Below are 22,228 nucleotides of genomic sequence, written 5' to 3'. Positions count from 1 at the left end.
AGATTGATTCCCTTGCCTAACTAGAATCTAAGATTATCAGGGATAGATGGGAGTGTGGAATTAGAATCACAAACAGATCAGCCATGATCTTATTGAATGGCGGAGCAGGCTCAAAGGGCTGAATGGCCCACTTCTGCTACTATTTTGTATGTTCAAATAACTAACGGTATGTCCAAAGACGTATTATCAATCAAACCAGCTTTGAACACGATCGCGATCATATCAACTACAAAAAGACATTAGCAGAAGATTTGTAATATACTGGTCGAATTGGAAAGCTCCACTGCACCTTAGTTTAGGAATCAGCAGCTTCCACCACATCGTTCCAGCCCCTCTTACCATGCCCAAACTGGAAAAATAAGCCACAGTTGAGGGCCCACTCAAATGGCATGGCATTCATATAGCAGCTTTCACAACCTCAGAATGTCCCAAAGCATTTTACAGCTAATTAAGTACTTTGGAAATGTAGCCACTGTGGGAAACTCAATGTCCAATTTGTGAATAGCAAGTTTCCACAAATAACAGTGTGATAATGACCAGATAGCCTGTTTTAGTAACGCTGATAGAGGGATTCAGAGATTGGGCAAGGTCCTCACCATTCAAAAAATATTCAGCCCTTCTATTCTTTCGAACAAAGTGAATAACTTCACATGTTCCTACATTATAATCCATCTGCCACCTTGTTGCTTACTCATTTACCCATGCCTATATCCCTTTGCAACCTCTCTGTTCTCCCACAGCTTACTTTTCCATCTAACTTTGTATCATCAGCAAACTGAAATAAATTACTCTGTCTCTTCATCTAAGTCATTAATATAAATCCTAAATTGCTGAGGTTCCAGAATGGGCATTTGCAGCACTCCATTATTCACCACCTGCCAACTTGAGAAAGTCCTATTTTTGCCTAATCTCTGCTTCTATCCATGCTAAAATATTACCTCCAACTCTATGAACACTTATCTTGCTCATTAACCGATTGTGTAGCACCTTTTTGAGTCTTTTGGAAACCCAGGTACACATTATCAACTAAACCAGTTGATCTAGCAAGGATCTACCTTGCTAGTTACATCCTCAAAAGAACTCTGATAAATTTGTTAAACAGGATTTTCCTTTTATAAAACCATGCCCACTTATTCGAATCATATTATGCTTTCTAAGTGCATTGTTAAGACTTCCTTAATAATGGATTCCAGCATTTGCCCAACAACTGATGCTTGACTAACTGGCCTGTAGGTTCGTTTTCTTCCTCCTCCACTTTCGTGACAAGCGCAGCAACATTTGTCAACTTCCAATCTAATGAGAGCATTCAGGGATCCAATTAATTCTCGAAAAATCACAGCCAGCATCCACCATCTCTGCAGCTATCAGAACATAAGAACTAGAACATAAGCAGGAGTAGGCAATTCAGGCCCTTGAGCCTGCTCTGCCATTCAATATAATCATCGTAATCTCAAACCCACGGGTGTAGGCCATCAAGGCTCAGGGATTTGTCACATTTTAGTCTCTTAAGTTTCTCTAATACTTTGTCGCTGTTGGTATAATTTCCCTAATTTCCTCACACTTTTTAGTCCCTAGTTTACTATCTATTTCTGGAATTAATTTGTCTTCTACTGTGACACAATATTCTGTTCAGTGTCTCTGCCATTTTCTCTTTCCCCAAGATAATTTCTCCACTCTTTGATTCTAATGGACTAAGGCTAACTTTAGCTGCTCCCTTTTTATCTATTTATGAAAGCTCTTAAGTCTGTTTTTATTTACTGGCTCATTTACTCATTCTATTTCTTTTCCTTTTTATCAATTTATGATTGCCCTTTGCTGGTTTCTGAAACACTCCCAATCCTCAGGCTTGTTTTTTCCCTCAACATTGTAAGCCTCTTTCTTTTAATCTAATACTATCCCTAACTTCCTGAGTAAGACGCAGATAGGTCTTTCTTGGATTTTTTTCCCCATGGAATGCATTTTTATTGGGCATTTTGAATTGTTTCCTTAAATGTTTCCCACTGTTAATTTGCTTTTAGTTCCATACCTTTTAGTCAATTTACCCAATTTACCATAGCCAGTGCTCCCCTCATACCTATGTAATTGGCTTTAAGTTTAAGGTTCTGGTTTTTTGATTGGAGTATGTCACTTTCAAATTTAACCTGGAATTCAATGGTATTATGATCACTATTTCCCAGTGGATTCTTTTATCATAACATTACTAATTAACCCTACTTCATTACACAATATTAGATCTAAGATAGCTTTATCCTCAGTTGGTGCCAAAACACACAAGAAATGTCAAAAAACATTTGATAAACTCATTCAAGGCCACTCTTGCCAACTTGATTGTCAAGTCTAAATGAAGATTAAAGTCTCCAACAATTATTCCATTGCCATTAACTGCAAGATAAATGTTTTCTTTTTTCTGAAATGGATTCAATGTTAAAACAAAGGCTTTTGGGCTTGCATCTGTTCATTCCATTTGATATGAGACTCATTTGCAAATTCCTAATTTATCCCCCCATCACTCAAGAGATGCAAAATAGAAAACTGCCATCAATTCATAAATACCCTGGCCAGAAATTCCTCTCTAACCTCTCAAAGGACAGATTAAGTCCTGCATTGGTCCAACCCTCAGTTATTTCACACTTGGTTTCCCCTCTGTCAAACATTTTTTCAAAAATGCACCTCATGACTTGATGAAGGACTGCAGTCAGTTCTTGCTATCAGCACTGAAGTACTTTCCCACAGGTCAATCACCTTCTGAAAGAAGTTAAACTAAAACATGCCTAGCCTCCTTGCCAACAGAAAATGCCCAGGCATTGTTCATCTTCTTTGGAGAGGGGAGAGGTAAGCAGGGCTCTTAAGGTTCAGGAAGATAACATGCCTGGCAAAAGAAGTTCAGAAACAAGGCAAGCTTTTGTGGCAGACCCAGTATACTGCTATCTATTCTAACATCTAGGTCAGGTATGTTTGCAGCACTTTAAGCTATTAAGGGCTGACCAGCCAGATCTGGGCATAACAGGATCTTGCATGGGCTCGGGCCAAAGCTTCCACTTATTTTTCCCTTTTGTGCACAGTCTGTTTATTGCACGGTGTGGTACATTCATGATGGCTGTGCAGCCACACATCCACGGAGTTTAGATGGCATGTTGTCTAGGAGTCTTACAATTTGGAACAATCACCAAGTTAATAATGCTGCAAAGGCAATGCCTTAATTGCTTCAGTGGGTTTGGCTGGACATGCAGCAGGAAGTGGGTGGTGCTGCATGCTAATAGCCTGGGTAGCTTTGGCCGATTAAACTCCAACAGGGACTCCTGCATTCACCTGGGAACCCAATCCCCTGCTGAAACATCATGCACCTGAATGCTAAGTAGGTTTGGGGGAGGAGGGAAGAGGAGGAGGGAGCACAAGTGAAGGAGGGAGCACAAGTGAAGGAGGGAGCACAAGTGAAGGAGGGAGCACAAGTGAAGGAGGGAGCACAAGTGAAGGAGGGAGCACAAGTGAAGGAGGGAGCACAAGTGAAGGAGGGAGCACAAGTGAAGGAGGGAGCATTCAATATCTTAACTGTGCAGTTTGCAACGAGTTCTGCATATGCCTTACACCTAGCTAACCAAAAACAAACCACATTAAAAACAACATGCTTAAAAATGAACAGATACAGGAAAGAACAGAAATAACTTGAGTCATAACCCTAAAATTCAAACTTCCCCAATGACGTCAGTTTGACAATCCATTGCCTGAAACACTTGATGATTGCACTATTACGAGCAAAATAGCATCCTAACAGTTTACCCAGTTATTTGTAACCGAAATTGCTGGGGCAGCATGCTGGCACAGTGGTTAGCACCGCTGCCTCACAGCGCCAGGGACCCAGGTTCGATTCCCGGCTTGGGTCACTGTCTTTGCAGAGTTTGCACATTCTCCCCATGTCTGTGTGGGTTTCCTCCGAGTGCTTCGGTTTCCTCCCACGGTCCGAAAGACGTGCTGGTTAGGTGCATTGGCCATGCTAAATTATCCCTCAGCATACCCGAACAGGCTTCGGAATGTGACAATTAGGGGATTTTCATAGTAACTTCACTGCAGTGTTAATGCAAACCCATTTGTGACTAATAAATAAATAAAAATCAGCTTGCACAAAAATTTTAAAAAGAGGTTCAATATATTTGATGCACTTCTGTCATCACCAGCATCCTTCCAGCTACACAAGATGATGGGCATGCAGTAACTCTGTTGGGAATAGGATAGGTTCATATGGTGCATTTTTGCTGATGTATGAAGAGACCAATCTGTGTGAGCAAAGTTCTGCTAGAAGTGTCTCGTATCAGGCTTTAGATGTTGGTGCCTGTTGTCAATCCACTACAGCCACTGATCATCAAGATAGCACACGCCAGCCCACTGGTGATAGTGTCATTTTCCTCTGTTGTTGGCGAGTGCCTCACAGGTGAGAAAACTGATGTTTAGGGCCTTCATGTCATGCTTGCATGCATCCTTGAAGAGGCGCTTTGGGCTTTCCTAGTTGGTCTTCTGGCTCTGGCTATTTTGCAATACAAAGAAATCCCTAGGAATACAGCCGTCTTCAATTTTGCAGATATGCCCAGCCAGCAAAATTGTCTCTGCTCGACAAGTATTGGGAGATTGGTCTTTTAAAAGACTGGCACATTTATGATTTTCTCCTTCCATGATATGCTGAGAATGTGCCTCAAAATACAAAAGAAGAAAATTAACGAGCTTCCTTTCTTGCCAGCCGTAAGTCATCCACCCTTCACGGGGGTCAGTTTAGCTCAGTTGGTTGGATAGCTAGTTAGTGCAGAGCGATGCAGACAATGCGAGTTCAATTCCTGTACCGGTTGAGGTTATTCTTGAAGGCTCACCTTCTCCGCCTTAGGTATGGTGAAAGGGGAGAGCAGCTGATGGTCACCTGGGACTATGGCGACTTTACCTTTTACAGCCATACAACGCAGTGCCGAGAACACAGTTCTCATAAACCAGTACCTTGGTCCTGGGAGTCAGCTCGGAGCCAGCTCGACGCACATTTCACAAGCTGGTCGGAGGCAATAGTTCCTTTTTCTATTTGTATACCGAGGTGGGTTGTCTGTCACCTCAAACTTTGCTAACCACTTGCAGAAGGGTGCTATTTAGTGCTATCCAGGCAACGTGGTGCAATTCTTTGAAGAATTCAAGAACTGATCCTCTGACACACGTTGGTCCTGTTTCAGCTTCAGAGGAAGATTGAGTTTTGTTCAAGAAACTAAACTTGTGTTTCTTAACTTCAGTTACAGAACTCTTTCCCTAAATGCTTCTTACGAAAATCTGATATACCATTTGATACGTCAACCACATCACCACTGCCAGATCTACAGGATGCAGAGTTATTCACAACAGTTAATTCTCATGTCACAATTTAAGTTACCATATTCAACAGGTTTAACAGTTCCAAAATATATATAAAAATTTTCTCCGAAATGGGAAATATGCGGTCAAAGTATGTACCAGAATAAACAATGCCACTGTGCTTGGATACAGTCACCTTTATGTCAGTAGATTTATTCAGGCAATTGTTGACAAATATTTCTGCAAATTTAAGTTTCTACAAATTTCTTCGTGAAAGTTTGGACTAGACACTATATATAACTGACCACAATCCCAGCTAAAGGACTAAATTGCCTTGGGACTAATGTTTTGGGTGAAGTTGGCACAAACGACCCAATCTGGTAATGGATACAATGATGATCCTTTCCTTTCTCTAATGAATATTAACATATTACAACTTTAATAGACTCACAACACCAGGTTAAAGTCCAACAGGTTTATTTGGTAGCACGAGCTTTCGGAGCACTGCTCCTTCATCAAGTGAGTGAAGAGTTTGGTTCAACAAACAGGGCATATATAGTGTCTACATATGCCCTGTTTGTGAACCGACTCTTCACTCACCTGATGAAGGAGCAGCGCTCCGAAAGCTCGTGCTACCAAATAAACCTGTTGGACTTTAACCTGGTGTTGTGAGACTACCCCAGTCCAATGCCAGCAACTCTACATCATAACTTTAACAGACTTATTTTCTTGCTTCCAAGTTCCAATTTAAAAGCTGGAAATGTATCTTGCAGATGGTCAACTACTATTCTGTCAAAGGGAATTGAGTATTTTTAGTCCTGCCCACTCCCTGCCCCCACCTACCAGCTCCCTGGCTCATTTCGCTCAATGGCTAGGTAGCAACATTAGCTTGCTGGCTTTGCAGACTTATACTGCAAAAACATGCTGCCTGATTTTAGCGGCAGAATCATGGCCTGCAAGATGTGGGACTATGATTCTGCAGCAAGGACAATATGGACAGTTTTACTGATGTAAACGGGAAAGGGACACATGGATGCCAACCTCTCATCATGCAAACTGAACAGACACCAATGGAAAATACATTTCAAAGTTGACAGCCTCCCTTGACTGTGACCTTCCGATTGAACCTTGGCTGTTCCACTACCAACTCCCCATCAAAACAACTAGAACAATGAGTTAAATATTCCAGCACTGCCAAACTTCAATAATAGTTCCATATGGAAGAGAATTCAAACTGCAAAGCCAAAATAGGGATGAAGTGGAAGGAATGATTTTTTCTCATACAGGAAGGATTTCTACAGAACCTTCACAGACTGCAAAAGATTGGTTTCCAATGCTCCACTGGCACACGGGAATTAACTGCTGGATAAGCTGCATCAGCCAATAACTATAGGGCGGATCAGCTGGAGTTGATCTTTGCCAACTAATGCTATAACTGCTAATCCATCGGCTCAGAGACAAATAAGACCATCAGTGTGTAAACACGGATGCTGACTTTAGATAAGCTCACTTACAACACTGTAGAAGAGGGCTACACTATCGCCAATTACTCTCAAAAACAAATACACTTGATATTTAAACACATTAGAAATGTGGACAAGTCCCCTTTCCAAATCAATCAGCTCCCCAAGTCAACAACTTCATGATTTATTTATCGAGGCTCAGGTTTTGGACATCAGTTGCAGTATTTCTGTGCATATAGCAGTTTTTGGGATGTGTGCAGCACTGGCAAGGCTTGTGTTTATTGTCCATCCATAATTGCCCTCAAGATTTATAGCACGACCTCCAACTAAAATGCCTCAAAGCATATTTGCATTATGACATTCCGATTTGCAGTTTCTGTCAATTCTGACTGGGGTGATAAAGATATTCACCCTCCAAGTATTGGCCAATAGGGAATGGCACTGGCACAGTGATTAGCTCTGCTGCATTCTCCCCGTGTCTGCGTGGGTTTCCTCCGGATGCTCCGTTTCCTCCAGAGTCCAAAAGACGTGCTGGTTAGATGCTAAATTCTCCCCCAGTGTACCTGAACAGGCGCCGGAGTGTGGCGACAAGGAAATTTTCGTAGTAACTTCATTGCAGTGTTAATGTAAGCCAACTTGTGACATTAATAAATTAGCTTAAACTTAATGACTGAGGAGCTGACAGCTTGTGGTGTTTTTTAATCCCTGTAATATCTTACATTTCGATGATGGGCTTTATTCTTTCAATTAAAATTAATTAATAGCACACTCAAGACAAATTAACTGGATAAACCTCCAAGGACATAACTCTTCATTCAACAGCAGGTGACCTTCCATTCCCATGCCCTTTCACCAAGCCCATATGATTGCCTTCAATACTTCACAACAGCACAATCAGGTTAAAAGTAACTAACTCGTGCCTGTGTTTTTTTTAAGGGGGAGGGGGGGGAATGAATTTGAAAGGTCACTCAGATCATAATTCAGATGCGGCCAATGACCAAACATCACATCTGAGCAGGGATAGAGAACCAAATTAATTCAATCTGAAACAGGTACTGAGTTGATGCGATATAAAAATCAAATTAAATATCATGCCCTTATCTGTGCTCCCCAAAATACCTTTTCTCTTTTACGTACAAACTTTAAACCCTCCCCCCTACAGCTTTCGTGCACTCTCACATCAGGCCACCTAATCTGTAACATATCAACTTTGGCCTGCATTACTGGCAGTACTCCAGAGAGTAATCAGCTTGAAATCTTTCTGGTTTCTTTCATCCAGGCTGCTTATATTTCATAGAATCCCTACAGTGCAGAAGGAGGCCTTCGGCCCACTGAATCTGCACCAACTCTTCGACAGAGCATCTCATTCAGAACATTGCCCCCTGCTTTATCCCCCAACCCCACATATTTACCTCGCTAATCCACCTAACCTGCGCATCTTTGAACTGTGGGAGGAAACTGGAGCACTCAGAGGAAAACCACGCAGACACGGGGAGAATGTGCAAACTCCACACAGACAGTCACCCAAGGCCAGAATCGAACCCTGGTCCCTGGTGCTGAGAGGCAGTAGTGCTAACCACTGTGCCACCCTGTACAAAAACCCTTAACGTAGTTTGTTCCAAAATGTTAGCCATCAGCTGATTGTTTGAGCTCCCACAAGTTGGTCCACACACCGCTCAGCATCTTTCACCCAGGCTCTTACCAAAATAATACTTGCATCAAAATACCTTCTGGAGTATGATCTTGAACCATCTCTTCTCTTTCCCAAGAGGAGAAATGTGCCTGACCAGTTTCAAACTTCCACTCTGCCTGCCTCCCTTGGCTTAGCTCCTATCACCCACATGATTGCAATCTTTCAACCCTCCCCTCCTGTTACAGACAGATCCAATTAACGGAACATTTGTTCTGAAACTTTTACTTCAACCTATGCAGTGGAGAATGAATTCAAGTCCTTCTCAACTACAGCAATTCATTGCTCAAGTTAAAAACAAATAAGTGCATTTACCCTGCATTCTGCTCAAGAGCGAGCAGTATTACACCACTCATTTCAAATTGTGCCACAATGGTGTACAAATGTTTAAATAAGCTGCAACTTTTTATGGGATTGAGATAAACCTAATTGAAAGTTAAAATCCCTCAACATTTCAGCTTTCACAAAGGTGCTTGGCAAATGGCATGTTTTTGGATGGGTGGAAAAACAATGGATCAGCGGGCTTTTCTTGTAAAAAAAAACATTTCAGTTGAGAGGTTAAAGCGCAGGCTCTGCCTGATCCTTCCAGTGGTACACAAAGATATGAGATCCTGTGAAGAGTTAACTCACGTCCCAGCCCTTAGCCCACATTGAACCTACACCACAAATTAACAAACCATCTGTTGTCAACAAAATTTTGCTGTATCTAAATTGGCTTTTGTATTTACCTGCATCAGTGGTACAAGTTCAATTTCTTTCTTTGTTTGTCAAAGACTTTTCAAACTAAAAGTAATTTCAGCAGGTTAATTGATGGGAAACTTTGCCAAATGAACCCAATCAATTCCAAGCCAGAATTTGATAGCTGTGTTTTAGATAGGCCTACTGTAGAACATAAAGCTTTAAATTTCTAAAAGTCCTTCCTATCTTGCCTTCTATTTTCCTTCCTTCCCATTACCCTAATTGTGCGTGATTTCACCTGTCGAGACAGACAGAAGAGTGATGCCATTCTTAATGCTGCTGGTAGCAGAGGCCTGGGGTGGCTGGTGTTTCAATTTTTCCCTCCTTCCCTTCCTCCAAACTAAGCACCCTTCCTCCTCTCAGAACCATCATGACCATCCGGCCAAGTTGAGGGAAGTCACCAATTGGGGAACTATAGGTTTTGTACAATGGCTCGTTATTTTGCCGTTACATTACGGTGCTTCTGCAAATGCATTGCAACTTTATCTTGAAGATCCCTAGTACGATTTGAAAGGCGCGCGTAGGAAGAACATGCAAGTTATATGTTTAAAATTAGTATACCAACAGCTACCTTAAAAACAAAAACACACAAATGCAAAAAGTTAAACAGCATTAAGAACCATGCCACTAAAACCCATGTTATGTGAACTCCCAATACAAAGGCTATTCTCCGCTGAGCTCTTCTTACCGGGGTTTGTGACCAGTCAGCCTGAGAATAACATCATACAACAATGCAGGTACTGTATGACTGACAGCAATCCAATACTGATGCAAAATAGGGTTGGAACGAAGGTTTACATTTGGGCGTCTCATTGCCCGTTCTAAAGGATTCATCTTGAAGGACATATTTACATGATATTCTGCAGAGAAAATAAGCATTACTGTTGTTTTGAATGAAGCATTAAAGGAAAATTCCAGGCTTCAATGTCAAGCTGCAAAAACATTCCCACCATTTTGTCTACAAATCCACAGGTTTCAAAGTGCATGCTTCCCATTCAGCCATGTTACATCAGATTAGGTGCCATCATTATATTTCCACTCTAAAATTAGATCAAATGGCCAATGTTGCAAATGTCTTTTGTTATCGCTCTTAAAATAATACTTGCAATTCAGCTCTGGAGAAAGTTAAATTGAATCGGAAGACAGTTTCTCCATGTCCAGAGGGCATTAGAAAATCAAGTGGCAATGGAAAACGATTCACTCTCAAAATTTATTCTCTCACCCCCAACACCCACTTAAGATTGAAATTGAAATGTTACACTGGGGTACATTAAATATAAGTGTTACGAAACCTGGAAAGTTCCTTCAAATATGTTACTAACTCCTAAACACTAAGTTCTAATGATTTCAACAGCAGGTTAAATGAGAACATTTTCTTGCATGTCATTCTATACCATCCTTCCAGGAATGAGGGAGAGACACTTGCAGATCTCCAGTGGATGCTACAATTAGCTGTCACTAACTGTGGAGGCACTTTACACAGCAGATAGCTAGGTGGAGACAATAGCTCAAGAGTTTTAAGCAGAACCAAAAAAGGAGCCTTTGACAAAACAGTTAAGGATACAAGTACAGGGGAAAGCTAGCCACCATTACCTTGGTTTTCTTCCAGTAAGCCTGAGGTAGACATCATACAGGAATGCTGGGGCCTTATGGCTTACAGCAATCCAGTAGTGATAGATCAAGTGATTGGAGGTTAGATTTACGTTAGGCCGTCTGAAGGCCTGCTCGAGAGGATTCCTCTTGAAAGTGGATATTACATGGTACTCTGAGGAAGAAAAGTTGCACGACAATATAATGTGTCATATATGCTCAAAACCTCGAGATGCCAACAAAGATCTAGGGCTGTGAAAGAAGCACGAGATCCACTGCACACATTCTCTTTGGTCACCACAAAGTGGCACTACTGCCAGAAATTATATACTTTTGTATATATTATTCTTTCATAAGATGTGGATGTTGCTAGCATTTGTTGCCAATTAGAAATGGTATTTTACTGCTGCCATTCAATAACCAAAGGTCATCTATGTGCGGATCCACAAGAGATGGGCGAGATCCTAAATGAATATTTCTCATCAGTATTTACTGTTGAGAAAAGCATGGATGTTAGGGAACTTGGGGAAATAAATAGTGATGTCTTGAGGAGTGTACATATTACAGAGGAGGTGGTGCTGGAAGTCTTAAAGCGCATCAAGGTAGACAAATCTGCGGGACCTGATGAGGTATATCCCAGGACATTGTGGGAGGCTAGGGAGGAAATTGCGGGTCCCCTAGCCGAGATATTTGAATCGATAGTCACGGGTGAGGTACCTGAAGATTGGAGAGTGGCAAATGTTGTGCCTTTGTTTAAAAAGGGCTGCAGGGAAAAGCCTGGGAACTACAGGCCAGTGAGCCTCACATCTGTGGTGGGTAAATTGTTGGAAGATATTTTGAGAGACAGGATCTACAGACATTTAGAGATGCAGGAACTGATTAGGGACAGTCAGCATGGCTTTGTGAGTGGAAAATCATGTCTCACAAATTTGATTGAGTTTTTTGAAGGGGTAACCAAGAAGGTAGATGAGGGCAGTGCAGTTGATATTGTCTACATGGACTTTAGCAAGGCCTTTGACAAGGTACCGCATGGTGGGTTGTTGCATAAAGTTAAATCTCACGGGATCCAGGTGAGGTATCTAAATGGATACAAAATTGGCTTCTTGACAGAAGCCAGAGGGTGGTTGTAGAGAGTTGTTTTTCAAACTGGAGGCCTGTGACCAGCGGTGTGCCTTGGATCAGTGCTGGGCCCACTGTTATTTGTCATTTATATTAATGATTTGGATGAGAATATAGGGGCATGGTTAGTAAGTTTGCAGATGACACCAAGATTGGTGGCATAGTGGACAGTGAAGAAAGTTATCTCCAATTGCAACAGGATCTTGATCAATTGGGCCAGTGGGCTGACAAATGGCAGATGGAGTTTAATTTAGACAAATGCGAGGTGATGCAGTTTGGTAGACTGAACCAGGGCAGGATTTACTCAGTTAATGGTAGGGCATTGGGAAGAGTTCCAGAACAAAGAGATCTAGGGGTACATGTTCATAGCTCCTTGAAAGTGGAGTCACAGGTGGACAGAGTGGTGAAGAAGGCATTCGGCATGTTTGGTTTCATCGATCAGAACATTGAATACAGGAGTTGGGACGTCTTGTTGAAGTTGTACAAGACATTGGTAAGGCCATACTTGGAATACTGTGTGCAATTCTGGTCACCCTATTATAGAAAGGATATTATTAAACTGGAAAGAGTGCAGAAAAGATTTACTACGATGCTATCGGGACTTGATGGATTGAGTTATAAGGAGAGGCTGAATAGACTGGGACTTTTTTCTGTAGAGTGTAGGAGGCTGAGAGGTGACCTTATAGAGGTCTATAAAATAATGAGGGGCATAAACAAGGTAGATAAGTCAATGTCTTTTCCCAAAGGGAGGGGAGTCTAAAACTAGAGGGCATAGGTTTAAGGTGAGAGGGGAGAGATACAAAAGTGTCCAGAGGGGCAATTTTTTCACACAGAGGGTGGTGAGTGTCTGGAACAAGCTGCCAGAGGCAGTAGTAGAGGCAGGTAGAATTTTATCTTTTAAAGAGCATTTAGATAGTTACATGGGTACAGGGGGATATGGGCCAAATGCGGGCAATTGGGATTAGCTTAGGGGTTTTAAAAAAAAAGGGCAGCATGGACAAGTTGGGCCGAAAGGCCTGTTTCTATGCTGTAAACCTCTATGACTCTAACCTGTTTGTTTTGTGTTCCAACCCAATTTCAAATCAATTTGATATTTGTGCCACTGTTGCACAAAATGAGAAGTTCAAAATAAGTGAATTAACCAGTGCAATTTTACCAGGTTCTGGCTGTAATACCACTTGATTGAAATTCAGTTGGAAAAAATAAAAAAATTGGAACCAAGCAAAACAAGGTATACCTGGACTGGAATTTTTTTTTTGAAAGAGTGTAATGCCAAATGACCAACCAATACAAAGACAACAGGGTATTTCAGAACTTCAGTAGGCCCAGTGCCACAAGAAATGAAGCAAGAAGTTTGTTCACCGACCACACACCCAAATATAACGAGACTTGAACACACATCCTACCAGCTGCAGGAAAACTAAATAAAATATATCAAACTGTAGCAGTAGTTATTGCAAACTATATAAATGAATGAGGTGGCTTTCCAAGTTGGTTTTATTATACAAGCTACTGCAGAATGAAATGATCAGATCTGGCTCGCGAATGCTCTTTTAAGGAAGATGAGCTGCCATCCTTACCAGGTCTGGCCTATGTGCGACTCCAAATGCACCTCAATGTGGTTGACACTTAAATGACCTCTGGAAGAGCCTAGCAGGCCATTCAGTTGTACAGTAATGGGCAACAAATGTTGGCCTCATCCAATGAATGAGGGAAAAAAAGCACTTCACAGGGTGTGATTATTGCTGACATGGCCAACATTTATTGTTCAAGTAGGTGGTAGCGAGCCACCCTCTTGAACCACTGGAATTTGTGTACTTCCATAGCACAATTAGGGGGTGAGTTCCAGGATTTTGACTCAGTGATGATTAAGGGATATATATTTCCAAGTCAAGGTGAAAACTTGGAAATGGTGATGTTCCCATGTACCTAATGGCCTCATCTTTTTAGGTGTGGAAGGTGCAGGTTTGGGGAGTGCTGTTGAAGGAGCATTAGCAACTTGCTCCACTGCATTTTATAGATGGTACACATTGCATCAGTAGTGAGGTGAATGGATGGCATGTCAATAAAATAGGTTTTGCTCTGGACAGTTCTGAGCTTTCTTGTATGTTGTTGTAGCTGTACTTATCCAAGTGAGTGGAGAGTATCCTATCACAGTCCTGATTTGTGCTTTGTAGATAGTGGAGTCAGGAGGTGAATTGCTCAATACAGAATCCCCAGCTTCTGTAGTCACAGAATTTGTGTGGCTGATTCAGTTTCTGGCTAATGGTGAAATCAAGATGCTGATGGTGGTGGATTTGACAATGGCAAAGCCAAGCAATATTAAGGGGAAATGCTTGAACACATTTTTGTTGGAGGTGGTTACTGCTTGGCATTCATCTGGCATGGATGTTACTTGCCACTTAGAATGTTGCCTAGCTCTGCTATGTTATCTATGGAGTTGCGAACTGAACATTATTGAACACTGTGCAATCAGCCAACATCCTCATTTCTGACCTTATTTTTGACAGAAGGTAGTTAATGAATCAGCTAAAGATTGTTGGGCCTAGAACACTACCCTGAGGACCTGCCAGTGATTTCAAGTGCAAACATGATTGGACTCCACCAAGCAATCATTTTCCTTTATGCTAGGAATGACTCCTCTCAGTGGAGAGTTTTCCCCCCAATTCCACTGGTTTCAATTTTACTACAGCTCGTTGCTACCATACTTGGTCAAATGCTGCCACGTCAAGGGCAGTCACTCGCTCACCTCCTTTTCCATTTTTGGACGAAGGCTGCAATGAGGGCTGGCATTCTGTGGTCCTGGTAAGCCACAAACCGAGGGCTGGTATTCTGTGGTCCTGGTAAGCCACAAACCGAGGGCTGGTGTACACGCTCTTGGTGAGTGAGTGTAGCTTACTGTGACACATTTCATAATTTGGCTAATGATTGAGAGTACACTGATGGGGCAGTAATTGATTGGATTGGATCTGCTTTTAGTGGACAGGACAGATGTCAGAAATTTTCCACATTGTTTGGTAGATGCCAATGTTGTAGCTCTAGTGGAATAGCTTAGCTCGAGGTGTGGTTAGTTCTACAGCACAAGTCTTCAGCACTGCAGCCAGGATGATGCCGGGGCCCATTGTCTTTGGCGGCACGGTAGCACAGTGATTAGCACCGCTGCTTCACTGCTCCAGGGACCTGGGTTCGATTCCCAGCTTGGGTCACTGTCTGCGTGGAGTTTGCACATTCTCCTCGTGTCTGCGTGGGTTTCCTCCGCGTGCTCCGGTTTCCTCCCACAGTCCAAAGATGTGCGGGTTAGGTTGATTGGCCATGCTAAAATTGCCCCTTAGTGTCCTGAGATGCGTAGATTAGAGGGATTAGTGAGTAAAATATGTAGGGATATGGGGGTAGGGCCTTGGTGGGATTGTGGTGGGTGCAGACTCGATGGGCCGAATGGCCTCTTTCTGTACCGTAGGGTTTCTATTCTATCTACCCTGGCGACTACATCCAGCTGTTTCTTGGAATTACATGGAGTTAATCAAATTATTAAAGACTGGCTTCTGTGATGGTGGGGACCTACGGAGTAGGTAAATGTGGATCATGCAATTAGCACTTCCAACTAAGATGTGCCTTGTTTTTGGTCATAAAAGGTGCAAATAACCTTCGCCAATTATATAAAACAAGTACATAGCGAACTAGCAGATATTTTCGCTTCCTGTCCAATTTGTTTCTCTAAGTTCTGTGATACTCTCATGGAGCAATATTAATGCCATAGCCTGAAAATATCATGAGACATAGGCAAAAGTGGATTTAAAAAATCTTCCAATAGCAGAAGGAAAATGGAAAAGCTGGCTACATTCCTTCAAGTACAACTCATTCTTGGTACTACATCATATGTCTCAATCTCAATTACACTTTGTGTGGCATAATCAATTTTTCATCTTAACCTATGCAGCTTAGCAAAAAAGAGGCCACCTGCATCTAATGTGCGGTGGAAGATGAGAGGTGTCATTTAAAGATTAAAATCATTGCCATCTACTGAAAAAGTTTGATGTATTTTAAGTATCTAAGTTCAGATTACATCTGTAGTAGCAGGTCAGTGACCATTTTACTCAAAAACCAACTAATACCACTTCATAACCCAAACTTTTTGAATCCCGTCAAGTTTGAAGAGCAGCATGGGAAGATCATGCAAGAGAAACCACCACCTATAAACCTGTTGCACAGGAGGAGAGCTTTAACACAAAACGGTCGGGTTGGCAACAACATGGTTGACACAAACCTATCTTGAAATCTTGCGATATGATTTAACCCAAGAAAAAGGGAATGCAGCAAGTTTTTAAAAAAAAATTCTGGATGAAAATTGCATTTGGTTAATAGAGGAAAATATATTTGAATCTTTGAGTTTTCAATATTCTGCTCACGACGTTAGGGTAAACCCAAAATGTGAAACTCTACTTTTCAACCTCATTGTATTGTTTAGTTTGTAGTGGTGACTTTCTTTTCTGTACGAGCAGTGCCGCACAGGCAATTAGCCAGAAAATAACTGGACATCAATGGTTTAGGTTATCAAATTCCATGGGCCATGAGACCAAAACAGGCTTCCAAATCATGCAGGAAAGTTAGACATGCATCAGGTCATGTACACTTGACATGTGGTATGTAAACTTTTGGTAGTCTCAATTCTCCTCTTGCTTCATTTCGGTTAGAAAATCTCAGAGCTGCTGTATGCACAGTTATTAGTCCAGTGCTACACCTCACGATGTTACACTAGGCAATGATACCACTGAAATAAAGTTACACTGCAAATAAGTTAACTGCAAGCATTTAACATTAAAGCCACAGAATATCGTAAAACAATAAACCACGTTTCATACCAACTTCACCCCAGTGGAAAGGATTGGTGCCACCTGTGGTACAGTTGTAAATTAATATGTTTCTTGGCCTGAAAAGTAAAAGTACAACGCAAATAAATTTAATTTCATTGAGAATCTGAACAGTATTCACCTTAAATCTCTCAGTGGTTCTACGCTACAACCAATATACAAGATTGAGGGGGGGGGGGTGGTGTGGCATGACTGTGCATCAGCAATTTCATTTTCAAAAAAACTCAGATTTTCCTGAGAAAAAGGTTCAGCCACAATGGGATGCATGAAGGATTCTAACTGTAACATCTTGGAGCTACTGGGAATATGTAAAAATGATCCGAGTGGGCAAGTACAAAAAACAATTGGAAATCTCATGGACTGGTAATCTTTTTCACCGGGTAATACAAAGGGATTAAAGCTAATGATTCAGCTTTGAAAGCACTAGTTACCATAGACTCGCTACAGTGCAGAAAGTGGTCATTCGGTCCATCGAGTCTACAGCGGCTCTCCGAAAGAGCCCATACAGAGTCATCCAAGGCTGGAGCTGAACAAGGGCTCCTTGCACTGTAGAGCAGCAGCGCGAACCATGGTGCCCCCTCAAAAGAACCAAGCGGAAGATGAGACAATACCTTCCAACTTGCTATATGATGTTTTGTGTAATTGGCGAAAGTCATTTTCACCCCCTATTTGCCACTGAAGTACTGTATTTATTTCTGAGCACTGCACTTCAGGGAAGTTGTTTGGGCCTTGAAGGGGTACAGCACCGATTTAGCAGAATAAAACAGGGGGAAAATCTATCATGAAGGAAGTCTTAAAAATGTCTGTAGAAAAATCAGATAAAGTTTTACAAAAGGAAATTTGGTTTGACAAATTTATTAGTTATTTACTCAAAGAAAACCTAACAGTTAAAGGGGATCCAGTAGATGGATTTCCAAAAGGCATCTGATAAGCTGCCACACAAAAGGTTAGTATGCAAGCTAAGGGCTCATTGAGTTAAGGGCAATATATTAGCATGGATAAGAGGATTGGTTCACAGAGAGCAAGCAACAAGTAGGGATAAATTGGACATTTCAAGTTGGGAGGCTGTGGCTACAGGAGTGCCACACAGATGAGTGCAGGGCTCAACTATTAACAATCTATATTAATGATGAAATAAAGAGACAGAGAACAATGCACCTATGTTTGCAGATGATACAAAACTAGGTGGAAAGGATAAAGAAGGGCTACAAGAAATATAAAAGCGAAATACTGCAGTTGTTGACACCTGAAGTGAAAACAAAGTGCTGGAAAAAGTCAGTCGGTCTGGCAGCATCCATACACAGGAAAACAAGAGTTACCATTTCGAGTCCAATATGATTTCCCCAGAACTCCAAAGGTGCTGGCAGACCTGCTGAGTTTTCCACAACTTTCTGTTTTTATTGCAGAGAGGCTAAGTGAATTGTCAACAAATGGCAGATATAATGTGGGGAAATGTAAAGTCATTCACTTTGGAAAAGTAGAAAAGTGGAATCTTTTTTTCAGAAGAGGTAGAACCTGCAATTGCTGAAATTCAGAGGGATTTGGATGTACATGCACAAGGAACACAACGTTGGCATGTAGGTACAGCAATCAATTAGTAAGGCAAATGACATTTTGGCCCATTACTGCAAGGAGATTGGAGTACAAGAATAAGGAAGCCTTGGGCGGCACGGTGGTACAGTGGTTAGCACTGTTGCCTCACAGCACCAGGTTCAATTCCAGCCTCGGTTGACTGTGTGGAGTTTGCGTTTTCTCCATGTTTGCGAGGGTTTCCCCCGGGTGCTTCAGTTTCCTTCCACAGTCCAAACATGTGTGGGTTAGGTTGATTGGCCATGCTAAATTGACCCTAGTGCCAGGGGGATTAGCATGGTAAATGCGTGGGGTTACAGGGATAGGGCCTGGGTGGACTGAATGATCTCCTTCTGCACTGTAGAGATTCTTTGAATAGCGCAGAGCTTTGGTGAGACCACACCTGTGTGTAGTTTTGGTTTTCATATGGAGAGGAGGACATACTTTCGCATTGGAGGCGGTATCGCAAAATTTCACATGATTGACGCCTGGGATGAGGCTGATGAGTAAATTGGGCCTCGATGGAGTTTAGAAGAATGAGAAGTGATCTCACTGAAATGTGCAAGATTCTGAAGGAGTTTGACAGGGTAGACACAGAGAGGTTGTAGAACACGGTGGCACAGTTTCAGGGCAGCGGGCAATCATTTCAAACTGAAATGAAAGATGCCTTCAATCAAAAGATTGTGAATCCTTCGAATTCTGAACCCTATTGGGTTGTCAGATGTTCCATTGTTGAATATATTGATGGTTGAGGCAGACAGACTTTTTATTTAAAGGAGTTAAGGGATATGACAACTGGGCAGTCAAGTGGAGCTGAAGCCAAAGATCAGCCATGATCATATTAAATAGTGGAGCAAACTCCTGCTTCTTTTTCTTATGTTCTTTATGGGACTAAAAGTGTTGAATCATGAAGCAGGTTGCATGAACTCGATTTAAATTCCACTGATTATAGCAGATTAAGGCACAATCTGGTTGAGGTTTAGGATGATTGGAGGAGTTGGTAGCCTAGACAGTGAAACTATTTCCTCTGCTGGGAAGCCCCAGAACAAGGGGGCATGACCCTAAAATTAAAGTTAGGCAGTTTGGAGGTGAAGTCAGGATGCATTTCTTCACACAAAGCACTGTGGAAATATCTTCCCCAAAAAGCTCTAGAGGCTGGAGGTCAATGAAAATTTTAAAATTTGAGACTCTAAATTTTATCAAGCAAGGCTGTTAAGGCTTACAGAACCAAGTCAGATTGATTGGGATAAGATACAGATCAACCATGATCTAATTGATTGCCAGAACAAACTCAATGTTAAAGAGGCACAAAGTGGCAAACCTCCCAAGCCTGAATATTTAACATGCATGATACTAATTTCTTTCCCCAGACACAGATGGGGCAAGTACTTCGAACAGGGAATACGTGCCACAGAATCTTTTTCCCCATTAAAGCTGCAGTAGCTACATCAAGATTAAGAGGAGTCACCTGCTGTACCTATGAACACCCGAATACCATGCTGCCGCCAGAGTCATGTTTATAACCACATCCACTGGAATCAGGTCTGCCACTGCACTGTTTGATGCTCTCATTGTGCGAAGGATTCCTTTTCCAGCCTGAAAGATCAACCAATTAGATACGGGGAGGGGAAATAAAGTACAATTCAGAAGCTCTTATATACTTCAACTTACAATATTGTAAGGAATCAACAATGCTGCATTAGCAAAGTGATGTTTGCAACGGCAGAATGCTGTTCTTTAAAAACATTACAGAAAAGCAGTTATGAAGACGCATTACCTACACAAGTGAGTTGCACACAATTTTCTGCTGTGTCCATAGCTGGTAAGGCTGTGTGATGGGAGCATGCAAACAAAAGGTTGGTACATTTGTGCTATTAATTCAACGGCAGTGTTTGGATGATGCTTGATGAATTTTAGCAGCATCTCTGAAGTGCACTCAACACTGAGGGAGTTTGTTTTGATTGCACATCTTTAAACAAAGTAAACGCAAATATGAAATTCGGCTCAATACGAACAAGAGTGGGCCATTTCACCCTCAAGCCTGTTCCATGATTCAATGAAATCATGTCTTATTCACAACCTAACTCCAAACACTAACCTCAACCATATCCCTTAATATCTTTGGTTAACAAAAATCAATCAGTGTGCTTTAAAATTGATCTAGCATCAATTAGCATTTGCAGAAAGGAATTCCAAATTTCTACCAGCTTTATGTGCTTTATGTCTTTACCAATTTCTCACCTGGATTAATTTGTAGACTATTCCCACTATGCCATGATTTTCTCCAACCCCTCCTCCCCTCTCCACCAGTGGAAATAATTTCTCACTCTCTCTGTTCCTCTAAATATCTTGCAAGTTTCAGTCAAATCAGCCCAAACCACCCAAACTGCAAAGAATATAACTGTACTTAGTATGATAACTTCTGTTAAGATTTAACCCTTGGTATCCGGGTATCATTCTGTTAAATATATGATGCACTCCCTCCAAGGCTAATATATCCTTCACAAGATGTGGTGCCCTGAGCACCTCACAATACTCCAAGTGTGGCTAACCTCAGCTTTGTATTCAGCAGTTGACACATATCCAAACTGGGGAAAGTTAGGCAAACACAACCAGCTCACACACTGTGCCCAAGGGCAGGGCCAAGCTCAATCCCCAACGCTAGATACACAGTGAAAAATTGCAAAGCTTGGTTGCAGTAGCTCACATCATAGATGATCGACCTTTGGGGGCACAAAACCATGTCTGTGCACTCACTGGCGCCACCCTGAAAGCAGACTCCTTCCTTCTCCATTGCATCCATCAGACCAGGGAAAGAAATGAGCATTGTAAAAATAACATAGGCAACTTGTCTAAATACATACCTAAAAATAAAGATGATTGAAGAAACTTCATAATTAAATTGACCATGGTCCAAGTCTAATTGATGTGGAATTATGGATTATCATAGAATCCCTGCAGTGCAGGAGGCCGCCATTTGGCCCATCGAATCAGCACAGACTTTCTGACAGAACATCTTACCCAGACTCTATCCCCGTGGCTCCATGTATTTACCCCACTAATCCCCCTAACCTACACATCTTGGGACGCTAAGGGGCAATTTAGCATGGACAATCCACCTAACCTGCACATCTTTGGACTGTGGGAGGAAACCGGAGCACCCAGAGGAAACACACGCAGATAAAAGGAGAATAAGCAAACTCCACACAGACAGTGACTCAAGGCTAGAATTGAACTCGGGAGCCTGGTCCTGTGAGGCAGCAGTGCTAACCACTGTGCCATCATGTCATTATGTCTCTATTCATTAAAGATAATTCACAAAGGCAATGCAATCTTCAAGGCTACAGTATTTTATCATGTTAACTAGTTCCTAAAACAGTTAATAGCATATAAAAAGCTACTGGCAGGTTTTATGTTGAAACAAAGATGTCAAATACAAAATTGTAGAATACATTTTTTATTTATTCTTTCCTGGGATTGGGGGCATTGTAGACAAGGCCAGCATTTGCTGTCCATCGCTTATTCTCTTTGAACTGACTGTCTTGCTAGGCCATTTCAGATTGCAAATAAGGGTCAACCACATTGCTGTGGGTCAGCAGTCACGTGTAGGCCAAGCCAGGTAAGAATAGTGGATTTTGTTCCCTAACCGACATTAGTGAACTGGATAGGTTTTTACAACAATCAACAATGGCTTCATGGTCACTATTACTGACACTATACAGCAGCCACTCACCTGACGATTGGAAAACAGCTACTGTTACGCCGCTGTTTAAAAAAGGAAGTAGACAAAAGGTGGGTAACTACAGGCCGGTTAGCTTAACGTCCATAGTTGGGAAGATGCTGGAGTCCATCATTAAAGGGGAACTGGCAGAGCA

General features: G+C 41.8%; 1 protein-coding gene across 7 annotated transcripts in view; it reads right to left on the bottom strand.

Annotated features, from left to right (window-relative positions):
• The window catches only part of far1 (fatty acyl CoA reductase 1), a 108,868-nt gene that overhangs the window by 24,906 nt on the left and 61,734 nt on the right, over positions 1 to 22,228 (bottom strand). For 2 of the 7 annotated variants that reach the window (XM_078220903.1, XM_078220904.1), the window contains exons 7-9: positions 19,822 to 19,949; positions 16,776 to 16,843; positions 10,801 to 10,972 (exon numbers count right to left, since the gene is read on the bottom strand). In XM_078220903.1, the coding sequence (XP_078077029.1) occupies positions 10,801 to 10,972; positions 16,776 to 16,843; positions 19,822 to 19,949 (368 nt within the window). Of the gene's footprint in view, positions 1 to 9,895; positions 10,068 to 10,800; positions 10,973 to 16,775; positions 16,844 to 19,821; positions 19,950 to 22,228 lie in introns of all 7 variants that reach the window. The other 5 variants (XR_013498777.1, XM_078220908.1, XM_078220906.1 and 2 more) reach the window with 5 other exon arrangements.

This window comes from Mustelus asterias, chromosome 9, assembly GCF_964213995.1.
Source record: "Mustelus asterias chromosome 9, sMusAst1.hap1.1, whole genome shotgun sequence".
Classification (NCBI taxonomy): domain Eukaryota; kingdom Metazoa; phylum Chordata; class Chondrichthyes; order Carcharhiniformes; family Triakidae; genus Mustelus; species Mustelus asterias.
This window is presented reverse-complemented; position numbering and strand designations above follow the sequence as displayed.